We start from the raw sequence: 19,800 nt of genomic DNA on the forward strand, positions 1-19,800 counted from the left end.
GTAATTTTCTCTTGTCGCCCAGGCTGGAGTGCGGTGTGGTGATCTCGGCTCACTGCAAGCTCCGCCTCCCGGGTTCTCGCCATTCTGCTGCTTCAGCCTCCCTAGTAGCTGGGACTACAGGCACCTGCCACCAAGCCCGGCTAATATTTTGTATTTTTAGTAGAGACGGGGTTTCACCATGTTAGCCAGGATGGTCTCAATCTCCTGACCTCATGATCCGCCCACCTCGGCCTCCCAAAGTGCTGGGATTACAGGTGTGAGCCATTGTGATCGGTCTTTGTCTTGTAATTTTATATTAAATAACTTTGCTTTATGTTTTATATCCACTACTGATTTTTTAATCTCACTTTTATTGCTCTTTAGCTTTTGATCCTAATTTGATATTAAGATTACCATGTATTATCAAACGTGGTCTTGGCAGAAAAAAAATTCTAGACACTCCTGATGGTTTTAAAAAAGACAAACAAAGGAACTACTTTCACAAGTATAATTACGGTTAAGGGAATAAGCAAGAGATGATGAGGTCCCCAGAGATTAGCAATATTGGGAAACCTTCACTACCACTAGGTCCAAAAGGCAAGGCAAAGAAATAGATTTTTATAGCTACTATATTTGCCCTTATTTCTGACATCATGTTTTATGTTTTATGCTTTCTGCTTATTTTTCTATGCTGTTCATTTCTTTGTATAGATTTTAAAAACTTTCATAAATAGTTATTTTAAAGATAAAGTTACTATAGTTATTTTAGATATTTAGCAATTTTGCTTCCACAATTCTTTCCCTTTCTGATGTTTCTAAGATCAGTAAGAGGTTATAGATTCCCCTCTCTAATAAGCTTTTTTTTTTTTTTTTTTTTTTTTGAGACTGAATCTCACTCTGTTGCCCAGACTGGAGTGCAGTGGAGTGATCTCTGGAGTCACTGCAACCTCCACCTCCTGGGTTCAAGTGATTCTCTTGCCCCAGCCTCCCAAGTAGCTGGGATTATAGGTGCATGCCATCATGCTTATCTAATTTTTGTATTTTTAGTAGAGACAGTGTTTCACCATGTTGGACAGGCTGGTCTTGAACCCCTGACCTCAACTAATCCACCCGGCCTCCCAAAGTGCTGGGATTACAGGCATGAGCCACCACACCTGGCCAAAGTCTCTCTTTTTTAAGACTCACTTTGTCATTACATTCCATTTTAACCACATTTGTCATTTAGAGTTATATACATATTGAATCTGTTTCAGTGTGTGCTGTCAATTACTCATAATAAAGCTTACCTGTCCTTATGATTTTATTTGATTCATTTCTCAAATTAACCAGAGTAGATTTTTCAGTTAAAATTTTTTTATACACAGTTAATTTTTTTAAAGATATATCCAATAGTGATATGCTTTGAGACTTTACCTTACCTGTGAATAGGTTTGTTGCCTTCAAACATACATGACAATTTAACTGGGTTTGGAATTGCTGCATCATAATATTTCTGCTTAAATATCTATAGAAGTGATGCTGGGCATGGTGGCTCATACCTGTAATCCCGGCACTTTTGGAGGCCGAGGCAGGTGGATCACCTGAGGTCAGGAGTTTGAGACCAGCCTGGCCCCAACATGACGAAACCCATCTCTACTAAAAATACAAAAAAATTAGCCGGGCATAGTGGTGCGTGCCCATAATCCCAGCTACTTGGGAGGCTGAGGCAGGAGAATCGCTTGAATCCGGGAGGCAGAGGTTGCAGTGAGCCGAGGTCACACCATCGCACTCCAGCCTGGGCAACAACAGTGCAACTCCATCTCAGAAAAACAAAAAACATATCAGTGAAGCTTGCTTTTGTTGTGTTCAAGCCTGATTTCCATTAGTTTTGCATATATGATTTTTTTTCTATATTAAGGTAGAATTTTTTATCCTGAGTTTGAAATTTTTGCCAAAATATGTCTAAGTCCCCCTCTCCACTCTACTACCCAGGCAAGACTTTTGATCTCCGGAGTCACGGTTTTTTCCCTTAATTCAGGAAGCTAGTTTTTTCCATTATACTTTGGATTCTTGTTTTTGTTTCACTTAATCTTTTTTCCCCATGAATACTTATTTTTAGACCATCTCTGTTCTCCTTTCTATGTAGTGTTTCATAATTTTGGTTTTTAAGGCTCGTCATGGAATGCAGAGGACTCTGCCTTGGCCTGGTTTTAATGAATAGATGAAGCCTACAGGGTGCCCTTTGCCTGTCTTCCCATCCATTGAGAGGGCAATGGACTCCTTTAGCCCAATTTTGGATGACGAGGAGACTTTTCCATAATGCAGTATTGCAACGCCAGAGTTCTATCTTCTCCTGATCCCACTGGTTTATATAAGAAGAAGGTGATAGAAGTTCACAGCTTTCTAAGGGGCCCTTCATTGTCTGTGGCCTGGGTGACTTGTGGAAATGTGTTTCTTCCTCTCTTGCCCTTGCCCCAGGGTCCTCCTTTTCTCCTTTTCTTATCAACCTCTTTGACATATCAGTCCATTTTCAATAGCCCCATCTCCTCAGCTCATCTCCATCATTTCACCTGCTGCACCTGACTTCTGTTTCCACCATTCTGCCAAAATAGTCCTTGTAGAATTTGACATTGACCTCTCAACTCCTAAATCCTGCAGAGGCATTTTCAGTCCTTTTTAACTTGACCTCTGGGTGGGAATCCACACTTTTGATTGCCCCCTCTTCCTGTAAACTCCTTTATCCCTTGGTTTCCAAACTGCCCGCCTCTCTGTTTTCCAAATTACCAGACCAACTTTCACCTTTACCAGTTTCCTCAGCTTAGTTCAATACTAAACTTGCCTTCTGTTTTCTGTCTTGTTCTCTTGAAAATCTCCCTGAGCACTCTCACTTATGACTAATGTTTCAGCTGCCTCCTTATTTGCTTATGAATCCCAAATCTGTTTCTAATTCTGACCTGTCTTCTGAATTCCTGCTTGTACTTCTGACAGCTTCCAAGCACATCCAACTATACTGCCCACACTCCACTTTGGGGAGTGTTAAGTTTGAGAATCTGAACAAAGAGTAACCTTCCGAAAATGTAGAAATACACTACATTCTGCATATAATTGCAGGGAGTTCATGGACTGCCTGAAGCCCACCTGTCTTCTGAATCCATGGACCCCAGGTTAATAATGCTTGAGCTAGAATAAGCAGGATCAAATCCAGACAGCCCCACTTGGCATTAGAGATTCTTCTGTTTTACACAAGCACATGGCCATTGGTTATCAATTTGTTCTTCCTCAGATACTCTCCCTTGTGCTCTGGATTGTATAACTTTGTTAAACCATAATTTTGTACTCATTTGCTCTGGTTTGGGCCTTTTGTCTGGATTCTGGTTTGGGAAATGCTGTTTTGACCTATTGGCATCCATGTTCTTCAAATGGCTAGATTTAGAGGAAATCTCGAATTTTCTAATTCTGTTAATTTTCAAGGTGTCAATAAAATAACTTGTTTCTCTTTATGTCCTTAAGAAATTAAAAAACCTGCTTCCTCTTGCTTTAACCTAGTATAGTCCACTCTGCTCTACATCTGCTACCAGTTTTCTCACACCAGACCTTCACCTGTTCCCACCACGGTAGATTAAAGCAACAACCTGTGCGTGAACTAAAGTAACCTGACCCTCATTGGAATACTACGCAAGCACAGCACAAAAGTTAACTTCCATTGCTGAGCAGAACCTCCATTTCCCAGCTCTACCTTAACATCATTCAACCAACTGCCCATCTGTATTACAGTCGGGCTCCTTCACTGTGGTCTTGCAGGTTTCCTCTATTACTATGAAAACTTCCATTTTATAATTCAACTTATTTAACTGGTAATCTTCCTCCATCCCTTCTCACATAGCCTCCTTCTTAAATTGTTTTCATCATTGGCAACTCTACAAAAACTGAAAAAGTATGCCAGGTGGGTCTTCAAATTCAGTGAATGCAGAAGTGGTTTAATTTTCTTATAGCCTAGGAGATATCTGGTCTGAAAGCTTGATTCTTGGAACCTCTAGAAAGATAGATGATTCCACGAAGATTCAAACTTTCTCTCTGTTCACATATCCCAATAAATTATTACAAGTGAACGCTCTTCTGATTGGAAGTGCAGGGTTTTGAGAAAATCTGTCCATTCCAGAAGCAGAATTTCCCCCAAGGACTCTGATCTGCCTTAGCCATGACATTTTTGGGCAGTACTGCCTACTTCTGACCAGAACACAATATTAGGGCAGAACTAGTATCTTTGAGGCCAGTGCTGGAAGATAGGTTAAATCTTTTTCACTGCCTAATTATTCTGTATTTTGGTTGACTTATTTACCTCTTAACTCTTATTATCTAGCCAGATCTACCATATCCACCTCTTCCTCCTGCCTGGATTCTAGATTCTGCCATCTTCTCAGGTGTTACCTGTATTTCTTGTTGTATTAGTCTGTTCTTACACTGCTATGAAGAAATAGTTGAGACTGGGTAATTTATAAAGGAAAAAGGCTTAATTGACTCACAGTTCTGTGGGCTGGGGAGGCCTCAGGAAACTGACAATCATGGCAGTAAGCACCTCTTTGCAGGACGGCAGGAGAGAGACTGAATGCCCAGCAAAGTGGCGGGGAAGCCCCTTATAAAACCATCAGCTCTCGTGAGAACTAACTCACCATCAGGAGAACAGGATGGAGGAAACTGCCCCACGTGATTCAATTATCTCCACCTGGTCCCTCCCACAATATGTGGGGATTATAAGAACTACAATTGAAGATGAGATTTGTTTGGGGACACAGCCAAACCTTATCATTTGTCTACTTTGTATATCAACTCTTGCCTGCCTTGACCTCTATCTGCTAGACTCAGCCAGCTTAACTAGACATGTCTTATTTTAAATTAGTCACAGTGGCAAACTCTTAAAAACTTAACAATGAATAAGAAAGCTATCTCCTAATATTCTTGTATTGAAAGCATATAATCATGAAGAAGTTTAAAAAATTTCCCCAACGAAAACTCCATTTATACGTAGATTTTGACAAAATTGCTCCGTATTCTGTTATTAAAACAATGTAACTATCAATAGCAATTTATATACTTATTTTTACTTTCCATCATCATAAGAATATTTTTTTAGACAAGGTCATGCATTGTCATTGTATGTCAGAAACACAATTGAAATATCCAAACCCGTAAACACACTTTATTTAAGTTTCGTTTGTTGAGTAAAGTTTTAACATGCATCTGAACTGTGGAAAGCCCAAATCAATATGCCTTTGACCTGGTACCAGTAGGAGGAAGGTGTTAATTACCGTGTTGCCATGAGGTTTATGAACTGGCATTAACATCTCAGCAGGAGCAAAAGTGGCACAATAGCAACTTCTGAGAATGGATGAAGGAAAGCATCATTACATAGGGATTTGTTTCCAGTAAGAAAACGTTATGCGTTTTATTTTAGGGATACTGAACAAACATTATTTTTAAAGAACATTATGCTACTAGTAGCATAAATATCTTGCCATCTTTATGATCTGTGCAATTAAAACACAAATACTTCTTGGTGTAGCAATTCAAGGAAAGTATTTAGTTAATATGTTAATTCATCTTTTAAATCTATTATAGCCACGCTGCAGTCAGCATTTTTAAGGTTTAGTGAACACAGCTGCATTTTGAGAACACTCCCAGCAAGGTTGAGAAACTAATTGCCCTCAGTATCTATTTAGATTATTTTTTAAAATCTTTTCAATAATTGTAAATATACTGTTTTCTGAATGCAACAACTACATACTCCAAAGTTCGTTTTTTCAAATTAATCATTTTGGCCAATTTTCCTGATAGAATCCATGCTGAGACGGTTTTATTTAGAAAATTTGGTTTAGAGCCATCGGGGAAATCTTAATGAGAAATCTAAGCATTTTAGGTCAGAGACTCTGGAAAAGTTTTGGATATTACTTATTCAGAGAAAATTGGTAAGAACTGTGTATATTTAAAACATTTTCGGAGCCACATACTTTAGAGTTAAGTATTAACTGAAACTTTTTTATGAAAAATAGTTATGGCCTGCCTGAATTCTAATGGTAAATGAAAGGAAGGAACCAAGAGATTAAAATGATAGGACTACAGGATATGGTTCATGATTGGTTTAAAGTGAATGAGCAGGAGCGTTAATAAGTTAGCCTATTCCAGTTATTGCCAGATTGCTTAATATATATTTGTGTATCAGGTGAACAAAGGCCAAAAGTATTTGCAAATATGCTGCCATCTAAATGTGATACTGCTTCTGTGAAAAAGGATGGTTTTTTTGAGTCATCATTGAAGGAAGGGATAAATCATAACTTTACAATGGAAACCTAACTGATGTTAATTTCTGAAAATATTTCTGAAAAAAAAACCAAGTTAATTAACATACCTGTAAGTAATGAACCAGTTCTACATGTAAATATTGTAATCTAAATTATTATCCGCATTTTTTGCAAAGATTCTTATTCTAATAGAATATTCTTTTATATATCTTGAGTGCATATCACACATTCTTCCATGTTAATCACAAAAATAGAATTTATAAAGGTTAATTTTATAAACTTTACAAAGGGTACTCATAAATAATCAAGTCAATGACAATTTTTTAAAGGAAACAAATTATTTAGCAAGGAATTATTTGTAGGTTGTTTCTTTTTATACTAGTCTCTGGTACCTCTTTATTTCATCAAAACAGTTTGATTTAATATATTTTTTCTAGAACATACTTTAATAAAGAGGAACTTCTTTAGAATCAGCTAGAACATTAAAAAATTAGAACTAATAGAACACAAAACAAAAAATTATTTTAATGTTCTCATTTAGCTTAATGCAGTATTTAAATTAGTATAGTAATAAGATTGTTATTTATTAAAAAATCAAACGAAGCCAAGAGAAAACAATGTTTAGGGAACAAAAGAGCATTAAAAATACTTTGGTTTCAAACTTAGTGTTTTAAATGGGATGAATATAATGGTATGTACTTAGACATAACTTTATTTAATTAAATATAATAATAATTATTATTATTTTTTGAGACAGAGTCTTGCTCTGTCACCCAGGCTGGAGTGTAGTGGTGCGATCTCGGCTCACTGCAAGCTCTGCCTTGCGGGTTCACGCCATTCTCCTGCCTCAGCCTCCCGAGTAGCTGGGACTACAGGCGCCCACCACCACGACTGGCTACGTTTTTGTATTTTTTAGTAGAGACGGTGTTCACCGTGTTAGCCAGGGTGGTCTCAATCTCCTGACCTCGTGATCCGCCTGCCTCGGCCTCCCAAAGTGCTGGAAATTAAATAATTATTTTAATGTTTGCTACTTAAGTATGTATTGTCGTTTGAGAAAAAAATGATGGTTGTATTTTGATATAAGACTATAAATTTCTTAAGACTTGGATCATACTTTACAACTCATTTTTACTTTCTTCTCTCCTCTGCTCTTCTCCCGAAGGTTGTAAGCATCCAGCTCACCAGTTTGCACATCTTAGGCATTCTTCCAATATTGGGTTTTACATTTAAAAGAACCATCAAATAAACTGGATTTTGTCCTTATTGAACAAATAGCCTGTGTGAACACTGAGTACCAGGTCAGGCACATGACGGGTGTTAAATCAGTGCTTTCTAAATCCAAAAACTTGCCTTTTTCCTAGTATAGAATTTCCTTGGCCCTAATATTGATCTCATACAAGGGAATAGGAAAAAAATCCGTGATTCATTTTGCATAATTAGTGTATTCTAAAGTTAAGTCGTTGTAGATTTTGTCTAGTTTAGACTCTGGTACTAAAACTAGCAAATGGTTTGAATTCCTATTAGACTTTGGATGGAAAAGTAATAATACTTCACAGTTTTTGCATTAAAATTCTGATTTTTTTTTCTCTTTGGTGTATGAAAGCTGAAAATAGAAAACTTTTTCACGAACAAGAGGTTGAAAAGTGCCTTGTAGCCCTTTTGGGTTCGGAAAACGATGGAACTAAAATTGCTGCTTCCCAAGCTATTTCAGCAATGTGTGAGAATTCAGGCAGCAAAGATTTTTTCAATAATCAGGGTAAGCCAACTGGAAACAACTCTTTTGAGCATTTTTAGGTTACCATATTCTAGTGCACATGGGCATTTTAAAAGTCACATTTTTTACCTTTCTCTTTCTGTAGGGATTCCACAGTTAATTCAGTTGCTAAAAAGTGACAATGAAGAGGTACGGGAAGCGGCAGCTCTAGCCCTGGCAAACCTAACCACTTGCAACCCTGCTAATGCAAAGTAAGTTCAGAGATCCTCACCCAACACTGACTTGTGGAACAATTCACAGTTCAAGATGTTCTCATGCTAAATTATTGACTTTCACGATAGTCTGTGAATTGCTTCAGATGATCTATCTTGGGGTTATTCTTCAGAATCCCTTATGAAAATAGAATCATCAGATGGGCCTGTTTTCCACAAATATTACAAAATCTTAACTGTTTCTGAGTTTGTTGGGAAAATGTGCAGGCCATTTGATTTCAGGGACCAGGAGGACTCTTGCAGAAGCTTCTACAAGTAAGACTGAATAATGCTGGAAATGTTAAAGACAAGATCGGATGAGCATTTGATAAATCTGGAAAAATGCTTAAAGATCCATCTTAAAAGGGTATAAACATTAGATAATATAGAAACATTTAAAAGGTCAGTGGCTCACACCTGTAATCTCAGCACTTTGGGAGACTGAGCCGGGTGGATCATTTGAGGTCGGGAGTTCAAGACTAGCCTGGCCAACATGGTGAAGCCCTGTCTGTATTAAAAATACAAAAAATTAGCTGGGCATGGTGGCAGGCGCCTGTAATCCCAGCTATTGAGGAGGCTGAGGCAGGAGAATCGCTTGAACTCGGGACGTGGAGGTGGCAGTGAGCCGAGATCGTGCCATTGCACTCCAGCCTGGGCCACAGAGCGAGGCTCCACTTCAAACAAACAAACAAACGAACAAATAAACAAACCAAAGCATATTATGAGCAAATACTGTGAAGAAAAGTTAAGGAATAGGAATGCCTTCTGTATCCCAAGCACTCTGGTATGTAATTTATACTCATTTTTAAAATTATCAGAATAATCTGCCAGCAGTTGAGGAAACTGAGACTTTTCAAGCTTACTTAATTTTCCTGGGTATGCATTTTTATCAAAATAGCTGAGCTGGAAATCAATGCAGGTCTGCCAGACTCCAAAGTCTGTTCTTTCCTCTATAGGAGATAAAGACCACCTTATAAAACAGTAAGAATTTCTTGAAGACAACTTCCATAAATAAAATAATTATTTGCCTTCCCTCCAACTCATTTGGTATGTTAGTTAGCTTTCATTTATTATTGCTTTGTGATATCGTGGCTAAAATTATCCTTTTCTAACTTGAAATAAATCTCCCTCGGCCTCCATCACATACTTAATAGTTCTTAGCCTTTCTTTCCCTTTCTGTTCTCCCACACAAATATTTTATAAGATCCTAATGGAATGACTGCAAATCTAACGGCCTGATAAAAACATCACAGAAATGCATAAGTGTCAAAACAAAACTGTGTTCCTTTAATAGCTACAATCTTTGACATAGTAATTTCCTAAATTAAGGGTCATCATTATCTCTATGAAAGCACATACACTTCTGGAATATTGAGTCCTTGTAAGTAGCAATTTGAAAATAGCATATTCAGTGATTTTTCCAGTATGGTTGCGCGGTGCAAAAAAATCTTATCAGAGACACTAAACTATTTCTCTCTCCAGTCCATTTAGATTTGTATACGATCTAGAATACTTTAACAGGCCTCCAGAGCATATAGGTGTCTTGATTTGATGTGAGTTTGCCTGGCTTATATTTTTTGTTTTATTTTACATAAAATCATAGAAGTAGTTCTAAAAGGGGCTGCCTTCAGATTTGCTCTCTCAGTTTAATTATCTGTTTTACAGATTTTTGTTATCTAACTCATAGTTCCATTTTGTTACCATAGAAAGGTCAGTCAGGACTAAATGATGCCTGACTTCTCTAGTACTGTCAACTTTATTTACATAATTTAACTTTATTCTTTGTAAATTTTTAATTGCAGTTATTTCTTTAACCTATTATATACTGTCCATTCTGTTTTTTTTTTTTTAATTTTGTGTTTTGTAAGGGAAATGGGACATGAATGAAAGTGGCTTTCTGAATGTTCCTTGAGGTCTGCATAATTTTTACTTGGGATTTTCTGAGCTAAAAAAAATATTGAAGATGAATACTTTTGAAGAGGATGTGGAATCAAATTTGACAGATTTATGCCAAATGCTGAAGACTGAAGTTGCAAAAGATTCTAGAGTCAATCAAAAGGAATGAACACGAATAAGCCACATAGTCCTTCTAGAAGCCTCCTTGAGTTTAATTAGTAATGCCAAATATAACGGAAGTGACAACAAATGTGATTGGTTATTTTTAATAAAATAATTTTCTACTCAGCTCGTCTTTTAAAAATTGTTAGCTTAAACTCAGCATTGGTGAGTATTTCTGGCATCACTTTTAGTAGCTGTCCATTCAATCATCTCCGCAGGAAGCATCGTGGCTTTGCTGCTGGGGTGGTTGGAATCAAGATTTTCTAATTATTTTTCTGTCACACATAAGTAGTATAGGAGGCAAGAACCCAGAGTTAACTTCCTCCAGGTGCACTTGGTAGCTCTTTGAATATTTGATCATTGCTATCCTAATTTTTAAAAATGCACGTAAGCATTGCAAATACCAATTTTGTGTATGTTAAAGTGTAACCCTTCTCCTACAGCCCTTCTCCTACACGCATATCTTAATGTGCCTAAAATGAATTTTTAAACTCTAATTCTTAGACTCAGGGCATCTTCTGGAATTGGAGGCTCATTTCATGCGTTGAGTAATCGCTGGTGTTGTCATGGTAACATATAATGTTGGTGCAATTTCCTTTATGTAATAGATTTTTGCTTGGAAAATTGTGGGTAGATCAAAATTTTCTAAATTAAATAATCAACCCAGGGAAGGAGAAATGTACTTTGTGGCAACCCTTTTTGTAAAAATAACAAATGCCTTTTTTTATTAAAATCTTTTATAATCCAAAAATTGAATTTTATAATCTTTATGTAAATTAATTTATAGTCTAATGTATCTGATTTCAGATTTTCACACATCTTGCTTTCTCATAACAATACACTCAAATGTAATAAGATAGTATGATGATGAGCAATTTTAGTAGCAATCATAAATAAATAATCAGACCATTCATAGCCCTATGTAGAAGATTTTCAACTTTATTAAAGTAATCTGATCATCACCTTAATTCACGCCAAAAGATCTTACCTATTTGATATTCTTTATGAATGAGGTTTCCCAGATACTCAAGTTTAGTGGGTTTTTAAAAATTTACTATTTTAATCCAAAAAAACTTTAAAAAATTTGTGATAAGTTTGAATTTAAATCTTCTAAAATCCTTCCCTCTCAACCTTCTTCTTCTTTTTTTTTTTTTTTTTTCCAGATAGGATCTCACTCTATTGCTCAGGCTGAAGTGCAATGGTGCAATCGTAGCTCACTGCAGCCTAAATCTCCTAGGCTCTAGCGATCCTGCTGCCTCAGCCTTGCAAGTAGCTGAGATTACAGGCATGCACCATCTCACCCAGTTAATTTTTCTTTTCTTTTCTTTTCTTTTTTTTTTTTTTAGAGATGGGGTCTTACCATGTTGCCCATGCTGGTCTCTCAAACTCCTGAGCTCAAGCAATCCTCCTACCTTGGCGTCCCAAACTGCTGGGATTACAGGTTTGAGCCTCTGCACTGAGCTCCCTCTCAGCCTTTTGAACTAATTACGCTGTTATTGAACTTTGGTGGGGAAAGTTATGGTTGCCATTTTGACTAAGTGGCTGCCATGTGACCCTTGGCGGCATTCTCACGGCCCCTCGGGGAAGGGGGTCTGCTTGTCCCACTCACTGGGTATAAATTCGGGGGGACAGCTCCTTTGACCTTTGATGCATTTTGCTGATTCCTTATCAAGCTTCTGAGAGCTGTCAGTTTTTCATTTTCGCTGCTATCAGTGGATCTGACTGGCAGAGCTCTAACTTCCTCCCTGCCAGAGTTCCTTTCAGATCCTTTCTGTCTATGAAAAGCCTGGATACCAGCTTTATCAAATTTTACATAAAAGCCATACAGGAGGGCCTGATGCCTCTTCTGTAAGTACATCGTTTTTGCTTCTCGGAGGCCATTCCCCACCCCGACAGATAATTCTCATGTTGTGGTTATGTGAAATTTCCAGCTATTTGAGTTATGGATATGTGAGATGGCAGTTTAAAAGTTATTAACAAAAGGAATCCTTTTACTTACAAATGGGCTAATGTTGTAGAGTAAAACAGACATAAAATATATCCTGGAAGTCAATTCCGCTTCCAGGAGTGTTTTGCCTTAGGTCTTTGTAGTGACACCCTCTTGCCTGGAAAATCTCTTCCCAGGCAGCCTGCGGTTCCCTCCCTCACCCCGTTTACATCTCTGTTACAATGTCACCTTGGTGAAGCGACTTAGCATTACCACACGGCTTAAGATAGCACCCCACACATGCATATTCTCAACACTCCTTCCCTGCTGCCCTTTTCACATACTCTTATCATTTTCTAACATAGCAGGTAACTCACCTAGTACACTTATCATCATTTATTTTCTGTACCACCCACCTCCCTGCACCGTCCGCCCCCACCCCCACACACACACCAACCACTAGCATCCATGAAGGGAGCAGCCTTCATCTATTTAATTCACTGATGCATCCCAAGCATCTAGAACAGTGTCCATCCCGTAGTAAGTATTTGAAGGAAAATAGGCTTACATCAAAAATAAAACCAAAAAATGACCAGGCAAAGGTGGTTCACATCTGTAATCCCAGCACTTTGGAAAGCCAAGGCGGGTGGATCCCTTGAGGTCAGGGGTGCAAGACCAGCCTGGCCAACATAGTGAAACCCCGTCTCTACTAAAAATACAAAAATTAGCCGGGTGTGGTGGTGCATACCTGGAATCCCAGCTACTTGGGAGGCTGAGGCATGAGAGTTGCTTGAACACTGTAGGCAGAGGTTGCAGTGAGCCGAGGTCACGCCACTTCACTCCATCCCGGGTGACAGAGTGAGACTCCATCTTTAAAAACAAAACAAAACAAAACAAAAAACAAACAAACAAAAAAAGAAAACAAAACCCCCAACAGTAAAAGGACAGTGAGGAAAACAAAGTGTATTTGACAAAGTCTGTTGTCAGTCAATAATGGCCATTACTTAAAACAGAAAGCAATCATCAGGGTTGTTTTCTTTGTTTTTATATAACTTGGAAAACAGAAGCAACAGTGCAGGCTTCCCTGTAAGAGCCTTCTATTGATACTTCTAATTCTTTATTACCTACAGAATAAAGATTACTTAAAGTGGGTAAAAATATGAAAAGGCAATGAATAAGAATAAAAATAACTATGCCTTTTATAAAGGCATAGTAAAAGGAGACAAGAACAGCCAGATTCACTTATTAGCAGTGAAAGGAGACAGCAAAGTAAAACTATTTTTAAGTGAATAAATAAAAGGTGAGAAGGCTAAAACAATGCCCGTAGAAAGGAACAGATAAAAATGGAAACCAAGAAGCAATAGTGAATTTTATAGAAAAATGTAACCCATTTAGTTGGTTTGGACACATAGCCTTTCTTGGTATACTGCTAATCTCTTTGACAGTTATCAATTTGTAATGCCTTTTGGAAATGAGAAAACTGTTTATTTTTGACATAGGAAATATTATTTTCAGCTAAATTTCATGTTATATTTATCCTGTATGCTTCTATCTAATTAATCATATCAAAGTTCCAGATTATTTATGCAAGTACTGAGAGAATTATTCTCCGAGGAGCAGACCCTACATATTAAAAGAATGTTTTAAACTATCAATTTATAACATCACTGCCATCTGTTGGATCTGATCAGAATTAGAGTTTAAGTTATTCCAAGAAGAAAAAGGGTTCAGTGTTTTTCACTTCCCTTTGGCAATGCTAACTAAATTTGGCCACTGGTAAACCATGAAAAAATTAGAATAAATGTTCAGAACTAATAAAGATTAGTATAAATGTTGGCTAGTTTTCAAAAGACGCAATTATCTTAGGAAATAAAATGCAATTAACAAAATAAAAATATAAACAGTAATAACTACAATTATTTTAATACCTATAGAAAAGTGAGAACTGATGTTTTGTTACAGTAAATGCATGATCATAAGTCCCTTGCTTACATATAGATCACATTAACCTTGATTCTTCATAATTATTCCATGCTATCCCCACGAAGAACTGAGTTATTTCCCTAAATCTTAGAGACCCTTTTCTTTCCATTTCTTTGCTTTTTATTTTTTAATTTTTGTACCCCTTTTGACTTTCCATGACAGCAGTGACCCAAGAAGGTTCTAAATGTTAGCACATAGATGGTGACTAAAAAAATTAATTGATTGATTACTGGCCCATTGCCAGCTTCTACAATACCAGAGACACAAAGCTCTTCCCCAGAAACTGTCTTGCTATTGTTTTCCCTATGGTCAGGACCGCACAAGGGAATATGAAATTGTAAGCAGTACACTCCAAAGGAACTCCACAAACAGATAGAATGCCCCCAAATTATATGGATGTGCATTTGAGCGCTTTGGAAACCTTAGAATGTCCTCGTTATATATGGATGACTTGTCATTTTATATTCTCAGTATTAAACATTCTCTTCGCTAACATAGAAATAAAGCATTGACTGATTTTAATACTTATTAGAATTATTCATGGAGTATCATGCCCAAGAATGCCATGCAATTCGTAGAGAAAACTTTAGAACATATGCCACATACAGAACTTCACACAGGGTTTCAAGAAAAGTCAATACTTCATCTAGTGCTTCAAGAAAAATCAGTGCTGCATTTACTCACAGTGACCAAAGTCCTTATCAGTCATTTCAGTATTGTCAGGGAGGCGCATGATCTGAAGTGATTTCCTGGAATGTTAAATTTCTCCAGCAGAAATATAACGCACTTTTCAAACCTTTTGAAAAATCTCTCTCCCATTCAGTAAAGTTGGCGGGAAGGTAATGTATTTGTGTATTTATTGTTACCATTTCTTTTATTCTACTGATTTTAGGCTAATGGTTATTCCTTAGAATTGCCTATATTTCATGGTGGAATGAAGGCTGAGTGCAGGGAATGACGATGGCCATTTTGAAGGGGGGAAAATCTCTTAAAGTTAGCAAAATACAAACCACAAGTTTCATTTTTCCTTCTCCATCCCTGTACAGGAAGAGATGAAATAGCTAGACATGTGTCCCATCACCCTTTGAAAAACAAATATTAACACCCTCTTCTTAGAGCACACTTCTTGGCCAGTTACACAGACCCACTTACATAAGTAGTCCTGTCATTTAGAATACTTTTTACTAAAGAAGCATTGGCCATAGAGATAATCCATAGTGATTTACAAAATTAAAACGTAGTCCCATGAAAAATGCAAGTTCATGTTGTAGACTTGATGTACAGGCTGCACTTAATGTTGCTGAGGTTGTACAGCTATTGTCTTTGTTGCATAGGGTTTTTCGTTTTCGGAGAGTTCCATTTTCCCTTCTAACAACGCAAGGAACTGCGTCTTCATACTGACCCCTAGTGGCCATTTAGGAGGATGTTGGGGGAGGGGCAAAAAAGGTAATGGAAGGACTGCTCTGTAGTTTAATGAAACGTACGTTAATTTAATTTGAAACACTCTCCAGTGTACCTGAGATAATATTTTCAAAACATTTTTAAAAGATTCCGATCTGAAAATCATTTCAACATGGTGCTTTTAGAGATAATATTCCACTGCTAAACGTGTGTTTAACGGATGCTTGTGTTTGACTTTGTCCCCTATTAAGGTGTAGTCATTTACAAATGTTTTGACGCATTCGTTGTACCGGTAGCTGGACATCTTCTGTGCTATATAACCAGATAGGATAAATGTAATACTCTTGGACAACATAACGTAAGAAATCTCATTGCTATTATGGTTACTCTAGAGTTGATTTTTTGCTCTTGACTTTGTGTAATAGATTTTGTTTTACATTCTTATTTATATCACTTTGTTGCAAAATTCTAGATCATTTGAATTAGGATACTCACAATATGAGTATCTTGCAAGATAACATAGCTAATTTCATACCTTTTTAGGAGGTTTTGTTTTGTATTAAGGATGACCTCTGGAAGAACGTATTTAGCATGTTACCTTAAAAATCCTCTGGAATTAATAGATAAAATAAATGGGAGAAGTCCTCATGGTAAACCTGAGAATTATTCTTGCATTATTTCCGTCCAAGTTTACTGAGTGGATGCTTTTCATTTCTGCCCCTTAGAGCCTAGATTCCTCCCTGTCTGATGGAATCTTTTTTTTTTTTTTTTTTTTTTTTGAGACGGAGTGTCACTCTGTCGCCCAGGCTGGAATGCAGTGGTGCGATCTCTGCTCACTGCAAGCTCCGCATCCTGGTTTCATGCCATTCTCCTGCCTCAGCCTCCGGAGTAGCTGGGACGATGGAATCTTATTCTAAACATTGGTTATACTGGATTGGAAAATTCATACTGAATTTGGAAAACACAGAATGAAAAGCTGAATTTTGCAATAGAACAAGTGGATTCCCCATCCCCATTTCATGTCAGTGGATGCCCACCTGACCTTAACCAACAGTTTGAATTTGATTAGCTACTGATTTTGTGAGGCCAAATGAATCCCATAAAATGTTCAATTAGAAAATTATCCATGCTACTTTTATTACCTACAGCACAGAGACTGATATTTGCATAACCTCTTTTTAAAGTTGCTAGTACTCTCTTTCAGATTTCATTTCGAACATTACTGATTTTCAGAGGAAATCTTTATATTATGTGATTCCCCCCCTTTCACTTTGAAGCATACTTAAACCTATATAAGTTTATTTTTACCAACCCTTGACTTTTTATGTTAATCATTTCTCTTGATTTTTCTTCACTCTGGAAATGGTCCTTACCGCTCATTGATTACACTTGAGTGGAAAGGCTTGAGTAGGATTCCTGAGGAAACTGCCCCAGCTCCAGCCCTGCAGGTGTAGGAGATTTGGCTGTTTAGCTAAAAATTGTCTGAAAATGAAATTTTCCTGCACACACACACGTTTTGCAATATGATCTTACGTTTACATGATCTGAAACTCTCTACCCCTGTGGCTCACTGAATGTTAAGAGGAGGAGGATGATGATGTTGAAAGCTGGTAGTTATGGGCCACGTATTGAGCTAAGTCCTTCAGTGGAATATATCATTAAATCCCAGAGCGGTCCTATGGGGGAAGGAATATTATCGTCATGCCCATTTTGCAGATGAGGAAACCAAGGCCCGGTGCTTACTCACAGTTCACAGAGATGGTCTGTTCTGTAGATCCCCAGGGAGCTGGTAGGAACTGAACCTCTTACTCTCCACCCTGGCAACTTTTATCTCATTCTTTCCTCATCAATGCCTCCAGCACCCTTAACTTCTCCACATTTTCCCCACCAGAAATTTCCCTTGTGCTGAAATTCATGATCTCTTTGAATTCCTCCAGACTAAATGGCCAGCACTCCTTGTACTCACTCCAGTAGGCACCTTTGGAGTCGTCTTTCATCCCTTCCTTTCTCTTTCTCTTTGCTTCTGACCCTCCCTCCACCTTTTTCCCCTGGGTTCCTTTCCCCAGTCTCCCCTCTCCTCCTCTCTGCTTCCTCTGCCTCCTCTTCTTTCTTATTTTCCATTCCCTAAGGAATAATGTCCTAAAGCAAGGAAATTCTGTTGGTTTTTGTTTTCTTGAAAATACTATATTTTTTAAAGCTTAAGAGGTTGGAAAATGTAAAAAGTAATAAATTAAAGATCAGAAAACCATGTGTGTTTTTTTTCCCCGGTCTCTGTTGATTAACTTACTTTTGAGCAAGTTTTAGTCTCTCTGCATCCTGTCTTTTTAAACGATGAAACAAATGATCTACTGTATTTTGTGCATGGAAGCAATCGCCCCCTAACCGTATCGCGGGGAGTCTGGAATCCAGCTTCCACGGGGGGCCAGATGTGATTCATCTTTATAGCTGTTATCATTTCATCCCTAAAGGTAGGGAACTTACCACCTTGAGTGTAGGGTTGTTGTTTTTTGTTTTTTGTTTTTTTTTTTTGGTTTGGTTTGGTTTTGAGGGTGTTTTTGGTAATGATTCTACCATTATCTAGGTATTCTTTACCTGCTGCGCACTGTGCTAGGCTCTTGGGTACCATAGGAAAGGAACGCATCAGGCCTACATTTCAGTCAGGGAGGCCAGCAGTACATGAGTAATTTTAAAAAGATAATCGCAGAACGATTACAGTATAGGTAAACTTAAAACAGCATAATGTGGCGAGAGGACCATGGCCCCGGGTTAGGAAAGGGGCCTAGAGAATGATACATGGCTTGTCAAGGAAGGGCTCTCTGAAGAAGTGACATCTGAGCTGCTCAGAATAAACCAGTCCTGGCAAGCGCAGGGATTTTTGTTTGTTTGTTTGCTGTCGCACTAGAGCATTCGGCGTCCTTATTATTTAGTTAAGAATATCAACAACATGGTATCTCTAATTACTTTGGGATTGTATCCCTTGTCACTGACAGATATGTAAACAGGCTGATTTCCAGGCTATACAGAAACATTTGGTAGCTGCAAAAGTCATTTATTATGAATATCCTAACTCCTTGACCATCATTCCTATTTTATTAGGAGACAAGTCAGCCATGCAAAAGAGAGTTGTTCTTTGCTGATGGCAGATAGTTAATTATGAGTAGGGCATTCTAGCATTTGAAACAGAAGGTAGCATGTATGGAAGTGAAGTATTGTGATTGAACAGATAGGTCAATAAAGGCTCTGTGTCACTTGGGAGGAAATTACATTTGATTTCCCCAGACTTTGATTGACTGCCTCAAAATCGGTAGCGAAAACATGCACGCTCTTTGTGGAAGTGCTGGGGTGGCGCTCGCTATTCTCTGCAGTCATGCTGTTCTCTTTGAGAAAGCATAATGTCACCGTGGCTGCAACATCAAAGCGAATTCGGAAGGTCTCAAAATGAAACCTGCTAAGGTGCATCAATATGATGTAATCAATTTGGTTTCACATATTTCCTAGCATTTTTTGGCATTTTTCTTATTTTGCTATAGATGCAAACACATGTTTTCCCCTGTGGCTAGGTTTTACTTTAATTGCGTTAATTTTAAAACCTTCATTTTAAGCATTTGCTTACAATTAATTGGTTCTCTCCCTTAATTGTGAAAAACTTCTTAAATAGTATTTCTTTTAAAGAAGAACATTCTCTTGGCTAGTTTCGTCAGTCCTGGAGTTCAGCCAGAGTTTGGGGCACATATACTAGCGTCCTGCAGCTGTGGAGCTGTGGTGGGATGATCCTTGTTCTGGACTCAGAAATTGACCAATTTAGCAAACACACTCCACTTCTTGGATCATTACCTTTGTTGAGAAACCGGCTGGAACAAGAGTCAGGAATTCTGTTTATAGCATTCCAAATCTGACTGTGACAACTGGGAGACCTGTTTATCATAACGTCCAGTGTTCCACCTGTCCAGACTTCCTGCAGCCGGCAAGGCTTAAAAACGCCAGCTCTGAGTCGCTGCTGCGTACACACCGCCCCTGACCACTTGCAGCGTGTCTGCCACCAATATGTCTTCCTTGGTGTGACAAAACTCACGGAGACATATGAAAAGTCATGCTGGTGGGAATGGTTGTAATCACTGTTAACAAACAAGGTTCTTATTGCCAATATCACCATCTGTTCCATCGGGTTCCACATATTACCCTGTATGTGGGCTCTGTTAAACAGATTTCTGT

General features: G+C 37.9%; 1 protein-coding gene across 1 annotated transcript in view; it reads left to right on the top strand.

Annotated features, from left to right (window-relative positions):
- Nucleotides 1-19,800, top strand: part of ARMC3 (armadillo repeat containing 3) — a 115,734-nt gene that overhangs the window by 50,086 nt on the left and 45,848 nt on the right. The window contains exons 9-10 of the mRNA XM_001097654.5: nt 7,858-8,010; nt 8,114-8,219. Coding sequence (XP_001097654.2) covers nt 7,858-8,010; nt 8,114-8,219 — 259 coding nt within the window. The remainder of the gene's footprint in view (nt 1-7,857; nt 8,011-8,113; nt 8,220-19,800) is intronic.

Source organism: Macaca mulatta, chromosome 9 (assembly GCF_049350105.2).
Source record: "Macaca mulatta isolate MMU2019108-1 chromosome 9, T2T-MMU8v2.0, whole genome shotgun sequence".
NCBI lineage: Eukaryota > Metazoa > Chordata > Mammalia > Primates > Cercopithecidae > Macaca > Macaca mulatta.